General features: G+C 47.1%; 1 protein-coding gene across 1 annotated transcript; it reads left to right on the forward strand.

Annotated features, from left to right (window-relative positions):
• Window positions 1–886: 886 nt before the first annotated feature.
• trim24 (tripartite motif containing 24) lies at window positions 887–22,141 on the forward strand (the record flags this gene model as incomplete). Its single annotated transcript, XM_056579021.1, has 19 exons — window positions 887–1,693; window positions 5,914–6,032; window positions 6,421–6,568; window positions 7,489–7,621; window positions 8,203–8,319; window positions 8,806–8,920; window positions 9,546–9,692; window positions 10,262–10,376; window positions 11,596–11,738; window positions 13,272–13,526; window positions 13,995–14,117; window positions 14,687–14,816; window positions 15,674–15,731; window positions 16,493–16,625; window positions 18,712–19,052; window positions 19,547–19,661; window positions 20,036–20,110; window positions 20,616–20,777; window positions 21,245–22,141. Coding segments are annotated over exons 1-19 (3,603 nt in total), but the record flags the coding sequence as incomplete, so codon positions are not given.
• Window positions 22,142–22,832: the final 691 nt, after the last annotated feature.

A 22,832-nucleotide genomic window follows, 5' to 3' on the forward strand; every position in this document is an offset into this window, starting at 1 on the left:
TCACAGGTTATGACATTTTGTCACATATTCATTATTCAGATTCGCTCCCTTGTCATCCGGTTTCACATCCCGGGTCCATCAATTGTTGGATGTTCAGAGATCATAGAGCAATATTAAAATAAGGCTACAAATGAGTTAATGATTAAGTAAACTGTCAGGGGATGACTTCTTTAATTTCGTTTTTTCAGTTTCTAAAGATTTCAAAAACTGATAGAATGTAAGTAATAGTTTGTTTGTTGTTTTGATTTACTTGTTTTGGTTTGTGGATGTTGTTCAATATGAGTTACAGTACTTCTATCTTTGTTGTATTCATGTAATGGGTTAACCTTGTGATTGTTGGTGCTTGGCCCATGAATATCTTTCTGTACAGACAGCAATATATTGTTTCTCTTCTGACAAATGTACTTATTGTCAGTTGTTTTGGATAAAAGCGTCCGCTAAATGCCCTAAATGTAAATGTAAATAAGAGTATTAGGATCCCTGATTTATGATTATTTTCAGACCTATAAAAGCTGTTGTGCACTTCCAAAAAAAACTAAAAGAGGAAGAAGAAGAAGAAGAAGAAGAAGAAGAAGAAGAAGAAGAAGCTTATTCTCAACATTGCTGGAATTAGTACGGAAGAGGATAAGGGCAACATGTGATTAATATTATTCAGAACTCCGATTATTTCTGAGTTCTGACTTCAATCTCAGAATTCTTTTTAAAAACAGAATGAAGAGTTTTGACTTTAAAAACGCAATTCTGAATTTAATATCAGAATTCTGATTTTAAATTCAGAAATAAAGAAATCGATTTAATTGAGGTTATCTAACTAAATATATTTAAATATTTGTGAATTTATTTAGGAGCCAGTAAATCGAATGAACTCCACTCCAGTCCAGTGGGAGGCGGTAACGTGGCGATATGATGAGTGTCGGCTACCAATTAAAATAAGAGAAGAAGAAGGGGAAAACCTCTGTGTTTAGAAGTTAGCATTTCACTCATCCATTATTAGATTAAATATCGACTATAACTTCAATAATTAAACACTCGTCATGGTTCCAGTTAAACGTACAGCATAGAAGTACTATTGAAGCCCGAGGAACGTGGTTTAAGGTGATCGATGTGCTCGTTATTTCAAGTTTTAAAGAAAGCTAGCGAAGCTAACGTAGCATCTGAACGGAGAGAAGTGGATGCTATTATTCAGAGGTATTAGATGTTATTTCGGTTATCTTTCACGTTATTATGTTGTTCAGAGACAAGAAACGTCCGCAGGGGAACCCATTAAGGCGTCAATTATGGGATCCATAACGTGTTCATTTCGTCATATTGTTTAGCTTTGTAAACAATCGCTTGTTTCCAAAGGCGACGTGCAGCCTCATTGATTATCGCTGGAAAAATAGTCGATACAACACAGGACACACAACATCCAGCAAAATGGATGAAAACTCGGAAAATGTGGACAATGACGACATTGTGATCATCGTGGAGAACGAGGCGGAGAGTCTGCCGGCTGAGGAGGAGAGGCTGAAGCAGCTGGGGGCCAATTTCGGGCTCATGGACACTTGTCCCATCTGCAAACTGAGTCTGAACAACAGAGAGCCCAAGATCCTTCCCTGCCTGCACTCCTTCTGCAAGAGATGTCTGCCGCCCCCCTTCAGGACCGCAGACCCGCGGCGGGACCCCCAGTTCCAAGTGGACCACAACAAACCAAGTAAGACCGAATCAGAATCACTCTTAACATCTTAAGTATACAGGAGTACATTTCTAAGGCTTGGTTCCTCCACAGCCACACAGCAGCAACAATACAAGATACAGTAAATAAATATGAGTAAAAATAAGTAGACGCATAGATCACAATAATAAATAATAATAACAAAATAAAGTAAGTAATAATAAGAGAAACCAAGACAGTGGTAATAAGTAATGAGCTGTAGTAAAGTGTTCAAGTGGTAGTGGTACCAACCAAGGTTGATTCAAGTGCAAAAATGCTGTGAAAATTACGGATATTATTACTATTTGTTACAGTGTTTGGGGTAGTGTATTATTAGGAAGTGTAATTTCTGTGGGTCAAATATTTACTTTGAACGAATCACCTTTCACACCCATCTACATGTTAATGGAGATGCTAGCCCTACAAAGGCAAAGTGCAGTAACTACGCCAACATTGAAACTTTGAAAAATGCCTTCAAAGTATTCATACTGGCCGGCCAAACCTGTTTCAGGTACTATAGTGGTGATACTCTCAATTAATACCTTTTATAGGAAGAAAAATAGTTTTTGTCTCAAGACAAAGAAGGTGTTATAAAACCCATTTTCAGTCTGAACTCAATTTTGACAAAATACGTAGTTACTGCACTTTGCCTTTGTAGGGCAGAGCTGTTCTGGGCTGTGTCTATGCATTGCCTTTGCCTACGTCCTTTAAAGTTACTATTTAGTCAGGGACATATTTTGCAGACGCGAATTCAAAGGGAAATGGATCTATTTCATGAAGAAGCAGGGTGAGGCGTTTATTTTTTACTGAAGGTTGCCTTACGGTAGATTGTGGACAGATGGCAGTCAAACGCTCTGACCAACTCACTATCCTAACCCTGTAAGGTTATTGTACTATTCATATACGACCGCTGTAACAGAACGACTTGCTATAATGAATTGCCTTTAAATGCTTCCAAATCGACTACACACGTGACCTGCCAACAGCCATTGGATGATGGAATTGAGCATTTGGCAGAAAAAAAAAAAGCAAAACCCTTCATTGATCAGTGGATTATCAAATCCTGCATGTTAAAAGGCTACATTCAAGAAGGTAATTTTGTAGCCTGACTAGGTATATAAATGAGATTGTAGCATCACCGTCTACACCACCAAGTTATACCCCAAATAACCGATTTTTTGGGCAATGTTTTTTCACTATTTTCTCAGGACATATTCCACAAATGTGCACATATCACAAAATCTGTGAGGGTCACCTCCCATGGGGTCCCCTCCCATGGGCTCATCTCCCATTGGGTCCTCTCCCGTGGGGTCTTATCCCATGGGGTCCTCTCCCATGGGGTCTTATCCCATGGGGTCCGCATTGTTGCTCCGCCATGTTTGTACAGAAGAGTGGACAAACGGCTCTAGACAGAACATGTTTTGATAAAATGTGTTTTCGGTTGATGGTTCTTTGAAGGAGGTCCGTAGCCATGTCCCAATGGCTTTGACTTCTTTGTGATTCTTTTTGAGTACCGTTGTTGTGTAATAGTGTTGTGATGAGCATTGTTGTATATGGAATGAGTACGTCTCCTAGATACTAGACCTTCTTGTGGCAATGCCTCGTAGAGCCTAGTCGAGCCGAGTTTTTCACACTTTTGAACCCAAAGTGTAAAAATCGTAAATGCATCCATGCTTTGGGAACTCACATTTTTCGTTGTTTCCCTTTTCAATCACTGAAAGTAGGCTATCATTCTTTTGGTATATAAATGTAGTTCACCATTATGGATCCAATAGGAGGACTGTGTGTTGAGAAACATAAATGGGCTGTGACTTTGGCCATATCTTATAGCATACAGTGTCCATGGTGATTTTGACAAAGATACATGATTGTGATTGGTTGAATATATTTATTCCCTTAGTAGAACGGTTAAATATTGAGTGATCTTCAATGTAGAAGGCACTTTACCTTTATTAAGCTGTGACCAATAGTTTTACATTTACACACTAATCATAACTCTAAAGGTATCTCATCCCTTGACACTCGATGCTGTCATCGATGATGTCATCATTTGGGAAGTACCGATTTGGCACACACAATACAGGCCACAATCTGCAACCTTACCGCTAGTTGCTTCAAATTCTTACACGTGCAATAAAAATACGTTAATCTGTATTTTATATAATCCATACGCTGTTCACCGAGGCTGGAGCTTCACTGAACCTTATTCTTGCACTGCTTTGGCTGTTTTACGAGCTTGCAGGATACACCTCCAAACAGCCATTTAAATGTTGTGTCCAGTCGAATTGCAATTTCGTGAGGCCGTTGTTTAGGGCAGGGCAGGGTGCTTTGTAATTAGCTGGCTTTGCTCGGAAGCCCAGACTCTCGGGCTGGTTTGCCCACACTGCGAGACACACAGGATACATACCGGCCCTGCCCCACTTGAAGAAAGCTCTCACACTTCACCACATGTGCCATCGCCCAACCCCCCCCCCTCTCTCTCTCTCTCTCTCTGTCTCTAGGGGCCCTACTCCTCTCTGTCTCTCTCTCTCTCTGTAGAGGCCCTAACAGATGGAGGCCTCGTGGTTTAAGCTGACTCCAATTCTCTTTGTATCAGTCGCGTTATACTTGCTCTGGTTGGATTTTACAATGTTGTCGTGCTGCAGCCATGAAAGGATATCTCCAAAACAAAATGGGAAACTCTGCGTAACTCTGTCGGTGCTCAGGCTGGTTTCCGGTGTAGGCACTGGGGGATCTCCCACTAGACTTGGCTTGGCATTGTCGCACCTCTGGATCAGAGATGACCAGTGGATGGGATCTCCCCCCAGACTTGGCTAGGCGTTGTCGAACCTCTGGATCAGAGATGACCAGTCGTGAGGCTTGGTTTCCAGTAAACCATTCTAGTAATGTTGTGTGATTGCGTGACGAGTTCTTGTTCACTCAAGTATACATTTGCATCCTGAGGGTCTTGGTGTCAGACCAGTTAGACACTATAAAGTCCAAGGATTTGTTTCCCATTGAATCAAACCTTTTGAATTGTAATCAACAATTTAAAATTATTGAATTTATCTTCAGTTTGTATTGGCCAATCTGATTTGTCTTGACACGATTGCGATTCAGCCTACGCATAGCATGCGCGAAAACTCACAGCCAGACACAAGAACTCCTAATTCAAGAGCAGCTTTTCCTTTAATTACATAGTAAAGAAAGATTAGAAATAAAATAAAACTGAAACCTATTTTTTGCATGCTTCCATATTATATATATTGTGTTATAATGCAAGCTACATTGATTATTGCATGGTTAATTCATAGAAAGTCATATTTGTGACAAAAGCTTTCTCTCTTATGAAAGATAAGTTAATTCATCTGTTGATGTCTTTAATGATCATCATCACAAAAGTGGAAGTGATTAGCAAACTCTGAGTAGCAAACCCAGATGCATACATATATTTTTGAAAATCACGCTTGGAAATGTGCATAAAAAAATTGCATCAAGATGCATCGAGATGCATCGATAATCGCTTCAGAATCTAATCGTTGACCTCATAATTGGAATCGAATCGTGAGGTGCCAATAGAGATTCCCACCCCTAACTGTAAGCAAGAGAAACACAAATCAAATCGGTAGGGCTGGGTATTGCCAGGTACCTTTCAATTAGATTCTTTAGGTCTTGAATAGATTCGATTTCGATTTGATCCAATTGCTTCGATATCGATTCAATAATACATGCAGATGACAAAAATACCTTAATATTATTTTGAATGAACCCTTTCAAATTGAATTAACCATTTCATTGTGCTTTAACTAGCAAAAAGGGAATCAACCATTGTATAGTATTGTTCCTGAGCTAAACTTGCAGCATAAAAGTAATAATCATAACATGGACAAATGTAAAAGAGCATGTACATTTAGGCATACTCGCTTCTAGATTACAATGACTGATTATGCTTCTTTATTTTAATATTTTTTTTTTTAGTGGAAATAATCGATTTTAAAAAATGTCTAAATCGAGAACAAATAAATTACAACTACAAATCGGTTTATGTTCATCACTATGGTTAATATTGTAATCTTTGTATGCTGTGCGGCCATGGTGAACTGTCCTCTGGTCTAGGAACAGTGTTTGCGGTTTTTAAACGGTCCAACCAGTGCGTTCGTGAGGAGAACACAAAGCATGTGACCAGCGAAAGATGTGCCTTCCGTGCCTCATCGTGTGCGTGTCTCTCCCCCTTCCACTAGTGGGCGCTATCCGCTGTCCAGTCTGCAGACAGGAATGCTGGGAGATGGACGTGTTGGACAACTTCTTCGTCAAGGACTCTGCGGAGATGCCGAGCAGCACGGTGGAAAAAAACAGCCAGGTCAGTCGGCCCCTTGCCTGCAGTGGTTAGTTGGGGTGTTTACCTGGGTGGGGTCTTCACCTGGTTGGGGTCTTCACCTGGGTGGGGTCTTCACCTGGGTGGGGTCTTCACCTGGGTGGGGTCTTCACCTGGTTGGGGTCTTCACCTGGTTGGGGTCTTCACCTGGGTGGGGTCTTCACCTGGGTGGGGTCTTCACCTGGTTGGGGTCTTCACCTGGTTGGGGTCTTCACCTGGTTGGGGTCTTCACCTGGTTGGGGTCTTCACCTGGGTGGGGTCTTCACCTGGTTGGGGTCTTCACGTGGTTGGGGTCTCCACCTGGTTTCCATGGTGACCAGGGGGCTGTTGAGACATGAGGTGGGCTCACACCTGTTCCTCCGCTCCCGTCCAGGTGTGTATGAGCTGCGACGACAACACGGAGGCCACGGGCTACTGCGTGGAGTGCGTGGAGTTCCTGTGTGTCACCTGCATCGAGGCCCACCAGAGGGTCAAGTTCACCAGAGATCACACCATACGGCAGAAGGAGGAGATGTCCCCAGGTAATATACCGTCAATTATCAATAGAGATGTTACGATACCATTTTTTTCCGTCCTGATTCCGATCCTGAACTTGAGTATCTGCCGATACGAGTATATATTCTCGTAGTTAAGCGTGAGCATCCATGTTTTTCCGACTCGGTAGCTCGAACGCACGTAGGTGGGAGATGACGTTTTTCCTATTCTAACTTTCGAGCTGCGACCATTAATGAACGCAGCGAAGCACATGTTTGTGATGTTCTTTGCCTGTGTAGTAAATTAACTAGTTATGTGATCGTATTGGAGCGGCGCATAGACTTGCCTGTCCCTAAATTAACCACTACTGGCTCCATCAAACATTTTCTCAGTTGTGTCTTGACAGCAGGACTATGGAGAGATCGGGTTTCAATGTTGAAGTTGCCACCATCTGTGATATTCCCTAATAGACCAATCTTCACACAGGTGTAATCACAGGCTGAACACCTGTTACACAGATTATGGGTCTGTGCCTTTAATCTACCAGGGCACAGGTTTGTAGATTTATCTGAACTCAACAAGTTCACTTTGATTGATTTGTATTTATATAGCCCTTAATCACAGGTACAGTCTCAAAGGGCTTAACAGGCCGTATATGTATGACACCCCCCGTGACCCTGTCCCCCCAGAGGGAGGGAGACAAAACTCCCTTACCTCTTGTGCCCTGGTACATAAACGTAGCAGACCCGTAATCCATGTTGGGACGAGGCCTCTGTAAAGGATCTTGACCCCCTTACGCATGCAAGGGCAAGGAACCCTCATATTCGTACCAGCGGTACGAATATGAGGGTTCCTTGCATGCGTAAGGGGGTCAAGAACGGACCACAATGATTTCTCCACACCTTGTTGATTGCTGTGTCTTCAATGTGTCTAACGTCTGGCCTTCTAATTGGCTGCGCGCTTCCAGAGGCGGTGGGGATGTCGACCCAGCGGCCCGTGTTCTGCGACGTCCACAAGCAGGAGCCCCTGAAGCTCTTCTGCGAGACGTGCGACCGCCTCACCTGTAGGGACTGCCAGCTGCTCAAACACAAAGACCACAAGTACGCCGTCCTCCGCCTGCATCTTTATACCTCACCTTCACTCACGGGTCTGCCTGAGTTGGACCAAAAGGGGGATTGTATTCATCAGGGTCTCCGTGGGTCCTTAAAAAGTCTAAAATCCAACCATCAGTATTTTAGGGCTTCATATATCTTAAATAGGATTGTGAATGGTCTTCAAAATGGATTGTTTTCACAACTTTTTTGACTTTCTCTGTCAGTACAGAGTCCAGACACACAGCGGCCAACTGTAAAAGTCAGATTAACCACTATAGCATTTTATGTTGTTTACAATGGCTCTAGTAGGATCAAGGTTTTAGTTTCATGAAGCATCACATATTATACTCTTACACAAAGTTATTTTCAGATTTCAATTACATATATAGAATTACAACGTTTTTTTATTTATTTTTTATTATACCGTCTGCTCTTTAATTTCCCGTCAAGGATTAATAAAATGCTTCATTCATTAGCCGGGTGTTGATCCATGGTGTGGTTCTGTTGATCCATTGTGTGGTTCTCTGCAGCTACCAGCTTCAATGGTACCTAAGCTGCGTGTTGACTCTCGGTGTGGTTCTCTGCAGCTACCAGTTCCTGGAGGACGCGTACAGGAACCACCGGCAGTACCTGGAGAACATGACCCAGCAGCTACAGCAGAAGAGGAAAGCCATCGAGGAGGTGTCCACCTGCATCAGCTCTGGGTAACCGACACTCAGAAAGACTAAATTCCCTTCATTTATGCATGCAGTCATCCATAATCAGCCACGCACAAACTATTTCGAATTAAGGTATTCAAATGGTTTTTCACGCCGAATGCTACCTCGTTCTGTCCAGATGTTTTACGTTTTTAGAAACCCATTTTGCTGCTCCGCTTTTGTTTTGATTGCGTATTGTCGTTTGGACAAGAGCGTCTGCAAAATGACTTCCTCTAAATAAGTACATGGTGTTAGAAGGACGGGCATTGTGTTTCCTATGTCTATATATCGTTGTTTCTCTAACCTTTTCTACTAGTGTACCCCCTCCAACATATATTAGAGTTCTTAGAGTTTTTTATTTTTAAATCTGTACTTTTTACAAGCATTTTCAGGAGTACCTCCTGCAGTACTCCAAAGTACCCCCTAGGGGGTGGTTCTTTGGAGTACTGCAGGGGGGAACCATTGGTCTTTAATATATTGTTCTGCTCCCAGGCTGCAGCAGGTGGACGAGAACCGCAAGCTGGTGACCAACGAGATCAAGAAGTCCATCTGCAGTCTGATCATGGAGATCAACCGCAAGGGCAAGATCCTGGTCAACCAGCTGGAGGTCCGTCCAAACCTTTATTGACACTGTGACCGTTTCACTGACACTGCGGCTCACATTAAAGCATTAAGCAACAAACAAGACGATATCCAGTCAGTCACATTACAACATAACACAATATCTAGTGATGCACATTGCAACATGACACACAACATCCAGTGACTTGTATTAATAAAATCACACAATGTCCACTTTTAAAATACCCAAACATGTCTCGGTATGTATAACATCCTGTGGTTTTCTCAAACCTGACAGACATCCAGAGCATTTATCGCTGTTTTGTGTCCCATGCATACATAAATATGTATGGTATAAAGAACATTAGTATATGCTACACGTGAACCTCCTAAGATGGCGCAGTTTGATTGGTTCGCTATCTCGGGATATTGGGCAATATCACATGATTGAGAACTCGGGATATTGTTTTCCTGCGCGTGACGGTCGTCTCGTCACGCTAATAAAAAAAACGTAAGTAAATCCCGGCAAAAAGTGTTCACGTGTAGTATATACTAAAACAATTATTCAAAATTATTCGCGTGGTGATTAATTGTTAGTTAGAACCCGACTTCCTCCCCCCTGGTTAACCCCACTGTAACGTCCGTGGTACGCGTTCTGTGGATGTCTTCAGACCTTGACCAAGGACCACGAGATCGGGCTCAAGAAGCAGCAGGACGAGGTCTCCTCCCTGACCAGGCACCTGGACCACGTCATCCGCTTCACCAAGTGGGCCACCTCCAGCCACAGCACCACGGCCCTCCTGTACTGCAAGAGACTGGTGAGTACCCACCCCCACGCCCACCCCCACTCACCGTAGAGCTGCTGTCAGTCCGGGCAGAGCTCACCGTGACTCTGTATAGCCCTACCCCCACACCCCTCGCACACACTTATTGTATGTTGTACGTCCTGGCACTTAAAAACCGTGCTTGGCATTGTGTAGCATCTTCTCCTAGCTGTCTTTGTTGAGTACGGGGAACGGGTTAACCTAGAAATTGTAAATGTTTGGCACTTGGTTCTGTGAACATCCTTACTTTACAGACAGCAATGTATTGTTGTTTCTCCTTATTCTGCCAAATGTACTTATTGTAAGTCACTTTGGATAAAACCGTTGGCTAAATGCCCTGCATGTAAACGTAACATTGATATTACAGACGGATGTTGGCTGGGGTGACAATGTTGGGGTCTCTTGACCTATGACCTATTAATCATGACCTACGACCTAAGAAGCGGTCACAGGCCATTAAAGGGTTGGGTACCACTGCCTCGGTGTGTAGTCTGAGGGATGCGCCGGAGGTCGTGTTCTCCGCCTCTGACCTTGCATGCTGACTGTAGTTTTCTCGGTCTCAGATCCTGTTCCAGATCCACTACCTGATGCGGGCCAACTGCAACCCGTCCATCGTGCCCCAGAGCTCGGTCCGCTTCCAGTGTCGCTCGGGCTTCTGGGCCTCCAACGTCGACCTGGGTAAGAACCGCCGCGTCTCACACCACGGGCTAGCTCATTATCTCTGTGTTACACACCGGGCTAGCTCATTATCTCTGTGTTACACACCGGGCTAGCTCATTATCTCTGTGTTACACAGCGGTCTAACTCTTTATCTCTGTTCCACACCAGGCTAACTCATTATCTCTGTGTTACACACCGGTTTAACTCTGTTGCACACCAGGCTAGCTCATTATCTCTGTGCTAACTCATCATCTCTGTGTTACACACGGTCTAACTCATTGTCTCTGTTGCACACCAGGCTAGCTCATCATCTCTGTGTTACACACGGTCTAACTCATTGTCTCTGTTGCACACCAGGCTAGCTCATCATCTCTGTGTTACACACGGTCTAACTCATTATCTCTGTTGCACACCAGGCTAGCTCATTATCTCTGTGCTAACTCATTATCTCTGTTTCACACAGGGCTAACTCATTATCTCGGTGTTACACACCGGGCTATCTTATTATCTCTTTTTCACACCGGGTTAAGTATCTCTGTGCTAACTCAGTATCTCTGTGTTACATACCGGTCTAACTCTTTATCTCTGTGCTAACTCATTATCTCTGCTTCACACCAGGCTAACTCATTATCTCGGTGTTTCACACTGGGCTAACTCATTATCTGTGTAACACACCAATCTAATTTATTATCTCTGTTCTAACTCATTATATCTGTGTTTCACACGGTCTAACTCATTATCTGTGTTACACACCAGGCAAACTCATAATCTCTGTGTTACACACCGGGCTAGCTCATTATCTCATACACACCGGGTTAGCTCATTATCTCTTTTTCACACCGGGCTAACTATCTCTGTGCTTACTCATTATCTCTCTGTTACACACTTTGCTAACTCATTATCTTTGTGCTAACTTGTTATATCTGTTACACACTGTGCTAACTCATTATCTTTGTGCTAACTCATTATCTCTGTTTCACACTGTGCTAACTCATTATTCTGTTAAATAATGATAATGCTAATAATGGTCGATTACTTGAAAGGTTGAGATGAAACCGGTGTGATAAAACGGAGACTAGCTGAAATGATTTGAGAGACGAGATGATACGACTGAGATTAACGATGGAGAAAACTGAAACCAAACAAAGACCTGAACAGATAAATCAGTTCTGTGAGCTGAAGTTCACGGCGATCTTGACGACGAGCGCTGAGTGTTTAAAGGCGCGTTTCCCTCCAGGTTCTCTGCTGGTGGAGAGGGCCCCTGGCCGCCAGCCCGTGGCCAACCCCCCCATGCCCCCGAGAGGGGAGGGGTCGTCGGGGAGTCTGTCGGCCGCCAGCCAGCAGCAGCGCCAGAGCACCCTCGCCCAGCTGCAGATGCAGGTAGAACCCTTCTCTCTCTCTCTCTTTAGGCAGGGTGCTACCGGCCAGGCTGTTCTGCTTACCGGCTGTTCCTTTAGGCAGGGTGCTACCGGCCAGGCTGTTCTGCTTACCGGCTGTTCCTTTAGGCAGGGTGCTACCGGCCAGGCTGTTCTTCTTACCGGCTGTTCCTTTAGGCAGGGTGCTACCGGCCAGGCTGTTCTGCTTACCGGCTGTTCCTTTAGGCAGGGTGCTACCGGCCAGGCTGTTCTGCTTACCGGCTGTTCCTTTAGGCAGGGTGCTACCGGCCAGGCTGTTCTGCTTACCGGCTGTTCCTTTAGGCAGGAGGCTGCCAGCCCGGCTGCTACCAGCCAGGCTACCGGCTTGTACTGTAGTCTGTTGCCGTGTTCCAATACCCGTACTTCCATGAGTATACTTAAAGGAAGTATACTATCCGTACTCACTGAGTATGTAGATTTTCCAGATGTGAGTGCTGATCCAAATCGAGTACTCCGTGGTGCACTTACCGGAAATGACGATCGCGTCAGCCGCCTAAAAAAAACTATTCAGATTGTAAAATGTAATAAATATGAATATGTAACACGACAAAACTTACATTCGTATGGTGAAGGAGCTGCAGGCGCTGTCCCTTCGGTATCCATTTTTTTGAGTTGAGCGCTCAGCCTGGCTCCGCCTCTTCCGCTACTTAGCTAAGATGGCTGCCATTGAGTACGGAAAGTGTCCTTCGATCCACACTTCACGATTAGCACGTTTTGAGTACGACATCCGGGTCCTTGAAGTATACTTCTTTTCGCCGGATCTGAATTGAAAGGAACTACGTACTCAAAATTTGGCTAGTAAGTACGGATAGTACGGGTATTGGAACACGGCATGTGTCTCCTGTACAGTATATAACTATATAACTGTACTGTAGTCTGTGTATCCTGTACAGCAGGGGTGTCCAAACTTTTTTCAAAGGGGGACATATTTGAAAAATGTAAATACCTCGAGAGCCGAATTCCTCTCCCGTCATATCTTCGCATACAAATTAATTGCATTTCAGAGAGAGTGAGTTGTACTCACGTTTATGAACTGATTGAATATAAAGCCCAATCAAGATTACTTAAATGTATAAGTTGATTTAACTGATATACTAGTGAGTTGTACTTACATTTATTAATTGATTGAATATAAAGCCCAATCAAGATAAGTTAAATGTATGAGTTGATAGTAGGAATACGTCCATGCAATGTGGCTAGCGCCAGATTGGTGCTGCCACCATGTGGTGAAAAGAGAAATTGCAACGGTTGCGGGCTGGCGGGCCATAAATAATACATTTTCGTACTGGAGCCGCGGGCCATATCAAATATAACCCCGTGCCAAGATTGGCCCGCGGGCCGGACTTTGGACATGCCTGCTGTACAGTATATAGCTCTATAACTGTACTGTAGTCTGTGTGTCTCCTGTATTGTATACAACTATAACTGTACTGTAGTCTGTGTCCTGTACAGTATATAACTGTATATAACTGTACTGTAGTCCAATGCTCTACGTCAGGTGGAGAAGTTGGCCCAGCAGCCCAACCGCCCGCCCGTCCCCAACCACTGGTCGTGGTACCAGAACGTCAGGGTCCCGGGCCCCCCCCAGGGGCCCCCCGGCCCGCCCCCCCCCACCAGGCCCATCCCGGGCGGCTCGTCCCCCTCCCAGATGCCCCCCAGCCTGGCCCAGCAGAGGAGCAAGTACGGGGGGCCCCACCCCAACCCGCGCAGCCCCAGCTCCTCCATGCTCCACAACACCGGGTTCCCCCCGCAGGTAGGGAGGCGGACGGACGGGGAGGGGAGGGAGGGAGGGAGGGTGGATGGATGATGATGATGTGGTGAGAAGCGGTTGGATGGATTGATGGGGTGAAAAGTGGATGTACTGATGGGAGGATGACGGTTTGATCGAAAATGATGAATGGATGAATGGATGTCCACAATAGCCTTGGCGTGTCGGTCAAACCTAACCTTTGACCCCGGCGGTTCCGTTCCCTAGGATCAGAGATGAATGGATGATGATGATGATGGAGTGAGGGACAGTTTGTCGATTGGATAAAGGGAACATGGATGGATGGATGGATGGATGGCGAAGAAAGGATGATGATGGAGGGAGGGACAGTTGGATGGATGGATGAATGGCTAGGAGGTTGACTGCGGCATAGAAGGATCAGAGATTAATGGATGTACACAATCGTCTCAGCGCGTGTAGGTCAAACCTGACCTTTGACCTCTTTGCCTCCAGTCCCTACGGGAACTGATCCACAGCTCCGGCTTCCCGCCCAAGCCCATGGACACCATGCAGGGGGCCTCCCGGTACCCCCCCACCCTGTCCTCTGGGTCGGCCACGCAGGCCCTGCTTCACCAGGTACGGACCCCCCCCCCCAAATCATGTCCCATACTTCGGTAGAGTGTAACTCCAGGCGTGGTTTGTATCTGGCCTGTTAGCATGCTAATAATGCTAACAGGCAGGTAGCTATGCTATGCCTGTGCTAGCGCATGGGGATCAGCGGACCGATCGCAGTGACGCCATGGAGCTAGCGGGCTCCATGGCGTCACTGCGCTCGGTCCGCTGTCCCCCATGCGCTAGCACAGGGGTTGATGGTCTTGCGTGCTAATGGAGCTCATTGCTAGCGTGCTAACAAATAGGAGCTAACGTACTGATGCATGTGAGCCCATATCATCTGACGTCTGAATACATACGCATTGAATGTCTTCAGTTCAATATGTTCCTTTTGGGGGCATTTTGCTAAATTGAAATATTATAAAGCATATATTCGTTACTTGAAAAATGTTGAGGCACCGGGCGGGCCGACATTTTGCACATGTGAGCTTGCACTCCCGCGAGTGGGTCCGCCGCGACGCCACAACGGCCCGCCTGGCCCTCAGAGCTCCACGTGTTGACGGCTGCCCTGGTGTGTGTGTGTGTGGTTCCAGCGGGCCCTGAGCGACCCGTCCTTCCTGAAGCGCAGCGAGCCCGGCGGAGCGCCCCCCTCCATCACCATCTCCATCCCCAAGCCCAGCTACAGCGACCCCAGCCACGCCTCCGCCGCCGCCGACCGCAACGGTACGCCCCCACCCGCTCTCCACCCAACTCCCTTCTACGTTTACACTTTGCATTCGGGGCGTTTAGCACATGCTTTTATCCCAAGCGACCTACAATTACTACATTTGTCGGAAGAAAGAGAAACAACGACATATTGCCGTCGGTTTCAGAAAGCATGTTCATAAAAACAAGTGCTTACCGTACTTTCAATTGTCATGTTAACCCATTCCCCATACACAACAAAGATAGCGAGGATAAGATGCTTCACGATGCCAAGTACAATGTTTTTAAGTACCAGGACGTACAACATACAATAAGTCTGTATATTAAGTGCCAGGACGTGCAACATACAATAGGTCTGTACATTAAGTGCCAGGACGCACAACGTACAACTCCACACACACACACAAACACCCACTTCTGTCTCGTGGATGTACACCATGCACAAAATACGTAATGCGTAGCTGGTCACCCCCAACGATAGACCCACAACACTCACAACACAATTAAGACTAGCTTGCTATGTCAGGGTGTGATTTCTCTAATGTACGACAGAAAGCTTTTAGCTAAATGCAACCAGTCACCAAACAGGCTAAAGGATCGATGTGCCAGGACCTTCAGGAAAACCAACACACACATAAACACATTAGCGGTGGTGAAAGTTTTGTGTGTTATCAAATGTGTCAAACTTTCATTGAAGGTAAAATTCTTATGTCAAGGCGAAGGTCATCAACATACACATGATCATCATACACAACCACACGGCATTGATAATAAACTAAAAACAAAATTGCTGAGGAATAAATGAGAGTATGAGTGCTCTGTGACGATGTCACCGTTCATCTATTGACCTTTTGACCTTCTCTTCTTCTCTAAAGCACAAGCAAGACAGATCTCGCCAGCGTCGAAGCCCTCGTCATCAGAACGGGGAGCAGGGTGAGTTCCACAACGACCAACGCCTCCTTTCAATCATGGAACTGTTAATGTGTGCTTTCTGGGTTTGGTGACACTGGACCACTCTGCCGACTTTCAATGATTTAATGTGATTTTACCTTTTTTGACGTTGGTTTTCTTTAATCTTGTTCTGTAGTTATTTGTGAATTGTTTTGAGTGGGTTTCAAAGCACCTAGTTTATAACTTGATGTCTTTAGCGTATCGAAACAGAAGCTGTCTAGTAAAGTACCCATCGCCCTTGGTCTGGACAGCTGGGTTAATGCATCCAGAAACATAGTCAGCGTTCCCTTAGCCAACAAGCAGCGGTTGACTCTTATGAATCACATTTCATATACAAGTTGCCTTCTCAAAGTAAAAACATCCCCTTAACCCTAACGCGCTGACAACGCAGCACAAATGACGTAAAACAGCCAGCTAAACGAGTCTTCTAAATGACAGTTTAACGTTTTAAGTGGGGTTTGCGGAAATATGGTGATCAGGAAACCATCACATGAAATCCACTAGTCAAAGCGAATCTCACCGAATCTACAAACTAAAAGTGTGGTTCATGTATCACATCCGTGTGTCAAGGTGCTTATTGAATCCTGCTCTGAAGCAGACATGCTCAAGCTTAATACTTTTTCTAATTACTAACTAGTAATACATAATACTTAAGACTAGTGGGTGTGGGTGTGTGGATGGTGTATCCGTGTCTAAGTATCAGAGTACGTAGTGTATTAATGTGTGCTGTCTTTATCTTAAAGGACCACTTCGTGGGCGAAGCCGTACGTGTCGGAGCCTGCGACGCCACCGGCGTCCAAGCGCCGCCGAAGAGCGTCCCCCGGGCCCATCATCATCATCAAGGACGAGCCGGAGGACGAAGACGATGTCCACTTTGTAAGAGAATAACCCCCCCAGCTAGCCGTTACCTTGGTGTTACTGCTAGCGGTTAGCTAGTTATCCCTGCTACCTCATAGTTGCTGCTAGCTCGTTGTAGTGTCTAGACGCTAGCTACTGGGTTGTAGTTATCGTGGGTGCTAACTGGGTGGGACTGCTAGCAGTGAGCCTTTTGTGACTGTTAACTTGTTTATACTACGAGCTAGATGCTAGCTCAGTGTGACCGCTACGTTGTAGCTTGTTGCTGCTCTTAGCTTCTAGCTAGGTGGGACTGCCAGGTGCTAGCTCATTGTGAATCCTAGCAGCTACCTTGGTCTCACTAGCTGCTAGCCAAAAAATTGCTGCTATCTAATTGTAGCTGCCAGGTGCTTGCTCAATGCATAATTATTTTAATTATATAACTTATAATTTAAGTTGTACTTTTTTGGACATGGTGAGATATTTTGTATGCCGGAAAGATTTTTTACTAAATGCTTATGTTTGTACAGAACTAGGCTATTATAACATTCTATTGTTTTTCTACTTATGTCATGTAAAAATGTAATAAATGACATCACCTGGATATTTGGCAATTACTATTTATTTATTCATCATAGTTGAAATTATACAATATTTTAAATCATTGTATAGTTAAATGTCAGTCAGCCCTGAACAATAATGATACCAAACTATTGACAACCCAACAGAAAAAATTAGAGATCAAATGTCTTGGATGAATAAGTCGGCTTAGCTCAGGAGGTCGAGCAGTAATCTTGTAACCGAAAGGTTGCTAGTTCGATCCCCAGCTCCCCCCAGCTGAGTGCTGATGTGTCCCTGAGCAAAACACTTAACCCTAACTGCTCCTGACGAGCTGGCTGTCGCTGACTGTCCACTCTGCCGTCTGTGTGTCACTGCGTGTATTAACTAATGTTAATTAATTAATTTAAGTTGCTTTGGATAAAAGTGTCTGCTAATTGCCTTAATTGTAATTAATTCCAGACAGGAACTTGATGATTGACAAAACAAAAATAATAATATTTACCTACATATATGTTTTCTAAACAATATGGGTTCCTAGTGCACCACAGACATGTATATAATCATTATATATATTTTAATATATATAATTATAATGATACAAGGTAATAAGTCAGATGGGTGTCCCTGGTTGACCGCAACCAATCTCCTAAACCGTCTCCTAAAAATAGTCTCACCAGGTCGATAGACTTGTGCATTGTGGTGCTTGCAGTAGCTACTTGCATTTCATCCTAGACTGGTGGATATTGAGTCCTCTCTACTTCTTGGAGATCTTGCCGCACAAACACTTGGACCTCTCGTCGTTGTTTGTTCAGCGCTGATAGTGGTCCCTCTTTGTATCCGAGTAGGAATCCTTGTTTCCCCCTGGTGGCTCCCTGAGGGTATGACTCCTGTATTTGATCCTCGGCTTGCTTTGGCTCCTTCTTCACAGAAGGTGTGGTTAGGGCTCCTAACCCACGGCGCCCCTGTTACCGTCCTTCTCGAGATGCCGTCTGTCTCTCCGTATTAATACGTTTAATATTATGGTCATGCCGGACTCCTTTTCTGGGTGGTTTAACTACATTACCCAGAATGACTTGCACCACCCCCCCCTGTCGTTTGAGCTGCAACTAGCCTATTTGATGGCACTCACTTTCCTAGTAAAGATGTCAAGGTGTTTCAAAGGCCATCTTAGCAGTGACGGCCGGGCGACATGTGGCTCGGGAGGTAGAGCGGGTTGACTACTGACCGGGAGGCTGCTGGTTCGTTCCCGGGCTCTTCCTAGCGTGAGTGTCGAGGTGTTACTGAGCAAGAAACCTCACCCAAAACTTCTCCTGATGAGCTGGCTGTCACGTCGCGTGGCTGACACCGCTGTCGGTGTGTGAATGTTTGGCAATAATTGTAAAGCGCTTTGAGTCGCCCCTGGTTTATATATGCAGTCCATCCATCTAGGCAGTAAAAACCAACCGTAGTGATGCTAAAAATAATAACGTCCAAGTTAAAGTGCTACTTTTTGTACCCTTCTTGACGTCTTCCCCCCAGTGTCGGCGCTGCAGTCTCATGTTTGTATTTTCTTCTTTGTGGCCCCCAGGTTCAGTCTACAGTGGGGGCCAGTTTGCCGGACAGCAGCACAGGGGCCCAATCCCAGGGCCCCATACAGCCGGACCCACCCCAAGAGCAGATCCCGACCTCCGACCCCATGACCGGACAAGAAGAGCCGCCCCGACCACTGGAAGTGGCGGTGGCGGCGGTGGCGGTGGCGGCGGCGGCGGCGGTGGCGGTGGGGGGGGAGAAGAGGACGGGGCCGGAGGACGACCCCAACGAGGACTGGTGTGCGGTGTGTCAGAACGGAGGAGAGCTGCTCTGCTGTGATAAGTGTCCCAAGGTGTACCACCTGGCCTGCCACATCCCCACGCTGCACGAGTCACCAAGGTAACACGCACACTAGACGCTAAACGCACTAAACACTAAACGCTCTATACACATTCACTCACTCAGTTTACTCTCCCTCCCTCCGGAGCGCTACCAGAACCTCTGCCTCCCTCTCATCTCTCTCTCTCTCCCTCCCTCTCATCTCTCTCTGCCTCCCTCTCATCTCTCTCTCTCTCCCTCCCTCTCATCTCTCTCTGCCTCCCTCTCGTCTCTCTCTCCCTCCCTCTCATCTCTCTCTCTCTCTCCCTCCCTCTCATCTCTCTCTCTCTCTCCCTCTCATCTCTCTCTCTCCTTTCCTTTGGAGCGCTATTAATCTCTCTCGCTCTCGCGCTCTCTCTCGCTCTCTCTCTCTCTCTCCCCCTTTGGATCGCTATCAAACCCTCCCTCCCTCCCTCCCTCCCTCCCTCCCTCCCTCCCTCCCTCCCTCCCTCCCTCCCTCCCTCCCTCCCTTCGTAGCGCTATCAAACCCTGTCTCTCTCTCTGCCTCCCTCTAGTGGCGAGTGGTTCTGCTCGTTCTGCCGGGACCTGGTCTCTCCCGAGATGCGGTACGACTGCGACGACACCGCCCCCCCCACAGAAGACCCCTCCCTCCCCCCGGTGGACAGACGGGTATGCTAGGCTCACCTCCCTCACCACGGCCGTCACATCCAGGAGCAACCATTTAGTAAACGTTTGAACAGTTAATGGAAATACTGAAGAAGAAACAACTGAGGGAATCCTTACTTATTATTATTTATTAATGTGTACTCCCATGGCCCTGTTGCATGTGCATACACACATTAAACCTGGCTTAATAATTATAATAGTAATTCTAGTAATAAGTTACTAGAATTAGAATGCGTTGTTTGTTACTGATGTTATGTCTATGACAATCTAGAAAGACATTAGACTAATTAATTTCGGTGTCATTGTGATGTTCAACCCACGGAGGAGAACCGCCGAACCGGTCCTGACCTGTTCTTCTTTCTCCCGGGTTGTTCTAGAAGTGCGAGCGTCTGCTGCTCCGGCTGTTCGTCAACGACTTCAGCGCCGACTTCCAGCAGGCCGCCGCGCCATCGGTACCACAGCCCTTCCGTTAGCGTTAGCTGCTTTAGCTATGCACAGTTAGCGTTAGCATGGGTACAGAGAACTTTAAAGGTGACATATTATACCACCAGGTGCCATGTTGCCACGAGTGTGATTAGCCGGATAGTCGAGCAATGTTGGCTGCAGTCCACTGGCTAGGCTGGTAGACGATCTATCCAGCATGCATCTAGGTGGACACGCCCACTTGTGATGTCACGACGCAGAGTTTCAAAACGGCTAATCACACTCACACCTGGCTGCCGGTATAATAAGTCACCTTTTCAAGGGACTTTTTACACTTAAAAAAAACCAACATTCATCCATATTTGAAAATGAACAAATAAATGAACAAATAATTGAATAACTACAGCTTATAAGTCACAAATCTCCCACGACCCCACATCCATACCAGACAGACCCAAGAGGCTTCAGTGTCTCCTCTACAGTATATTCTAACACACACCCCCTGTCTGTGTCCTCCCCCCTCCCCCCACGCAGGAGACGAGGCGCTACAAGGAGCTGATCAAGACGCCCATGGACCTCTCCATCGTGAAGCGGAGGCTGGAGTCCCGGTCTCCGGGGGACACGCGCTACGTGGCGCCCGACCAGTTCATCACCGACGTCCGGCTCATCTTCTCCAACTGTGCCAAGTACTACAAGGTACCAGCAGCCAACACAGTTAAGCAAACGGGTCGGCTGGACGGTGTGCACGTGAGATTCTGTAGCGTCTTATCCTAATTGTCTTTGTTGTGTACGGGGAACGGGTTAACCTAGTGATTGTTAGTGCTTGGCTCTTGGTTCTATGAACATCTACTGACAGATATGCTGTTTTTTTTCCTCTTTCTTCTGACAAATGTACTTATTGTGAGTCGCTTTGGATAAAAGCGTCTGCTAAATGTGTCTAAAGTGTGAATGTATATCGAGTGAAGTAGACGTACGAGAGCAGCAGAACAGCCCTTTAAACTAAAAGGGAAAACGTGTCGAGCAGAATCCATTTCTTTAGACGTTGCTCGTGGGCGGGGCCTAGCTCCACGGGGGGGGGGGGGGGAAGGGGGGGCTTGTTTCTCCCTTTGGAGCCGTGGGTCCGGTGCGGGGGGTCTTAACTCCTCCTGCTCCTCCCTCCCCAGGTGACGTCGGAGGTGGGCAGCGCCGGCCTCTACCTGGAGGACTACTTCGAGGAGCAGGTGAAGACGGTGTACCCCGACACGCTGTTCCCCGGGGGGCGAGAGGAGCGCATGATCCCCCCCCTGGAGGACGAGATAGAGGAAGAGGAGGAGGAGGAGGAGGCCGCAGAGGGAGGCGCGGGCCCCGTCGTCGGGGCCGACGGCAACGCGGCCGCCCCGACCCAGCTCCCCGCCGGAGATTCGGGGATCCCTCCCATGGAGGAAGAGGAGGAGGAGATGATGGAGACGGAGGAAAGAGGAGGAAGAGGAGGAGCAACCGCAACCGCCGCCGAGCAGAAGGACGAGGGGAGCGGCACGGAGGAGAAGGGAGTCTCCAAGGCGACGGGCACCGGAGGGGGCGGGGCCCTTCCGGACGCGGTGAAGCAGGAGCAGAACACGCCTGAGAAGGAGAACCCTCCGACCGTCTGCCCTGAGGAGCCCCCCAGCGGGGGCCCGGGGGAGAGCGGGGTCCCCCCGGCTCCTGAAGAGACGCCGGCCCTCGAAGACCTACTGGCCCCAGTGGATCTGTTTGCCCCGGAGAACCAACCGCCCCCGGCATCTCCGGGGGACGAATCGGCCTCGGAGGAACTAGGGGCCCCTGAGGCAATAGGGGCCCTTGACAATCCGGTGGCCCCGGCATCTCCTGCTGAGCTGCAGGCCCCAGAGGACCTCCCGCCCCCTGAGGTCCAACAGAGCCCGGCGTCTCCAGACCCTCCAGCCTCGGGGGAACCAGAGGAGCCAGCGGCCGCCGCCGCCTGCCCAGAGGTGGAGCTCCCTCTGGCCCCTGCACACAGCCTAGCTGCGGCCCCCGAGAGCCAGAAGGTGGAGCCGGCCGGCACAGCCAAAGAGGAGGAGGAGGAGGAAGAGGGAGGAGAAGAGGTGGGGAAAGAGGAGGAGGAGGGAGGAGAAGAGTTGGATGAGGAGGAAGGAAAAGAGGAGGAGGAGGGAGGAGAAGAGGTGGATGAGGAGGAAGGAGAAGAGGGGGAGAAAGAGGAGGGAGTGGGAGAGGAGGAGGGAGTGGGAGAGGAGGAGGGAGTGGGAGAGGAGGAGGGAGTGGGAGAGGAGAAGGTAGTAGGAGATGAGGGAGTAGGAGATGAGGGAGTAGGAGATGAGGGAGTAGGTGGAGAAGAGGAGGGAGTAGGAGAAGAGGAGAAAGAGGCAGGCGAAGGAGAAGAGAAAGAGACGGAAGGAGGAGGAGAGGAGGAGGAGGAAATGGAAGGAGTTGAAGAGGGGGAGGAAGAGCAGGAGGAGGAAGGAGGAGGGGAAGAGGAATGAGAAGAGGCAAATTAAGGATGGCGGCAAAGAGGACAAAGAAGATGGACAGATTAAGTCTTCCACAGACCCGTTCCTGCTCAAATCTCGATCATGTTTTTTTTCTTTTTTAGCTTTGCAATAGAAATACTGCAATAATGAACTCTGGCTCTGGATCGAAGACAGGAACACTTTGTGCTGTTCTGCTGGTCAAACGGTTACAAGCAGATACTTTTTTCTTTGTTTTATCGGAAGCACATCAATTGTAACCTTGTGGAGAGGGACTTCCTTAAGTTATGTT

Source organism: Gadus chalcogrammus, chromosome 19 (genome assembly GCF_026213295.1).
Source record: "Gadus chalcogrammus isolate NIFS_2021 chromosome 19, NIFS_Gcha_1.0, whole genome shotgun sequence".
Lineage (NCBI taxonomy): Eukaryota > Metazoa > Chordata > Actinopteri > Gadiformes > Gadidae > Gadus > Gadus chalcogrammus.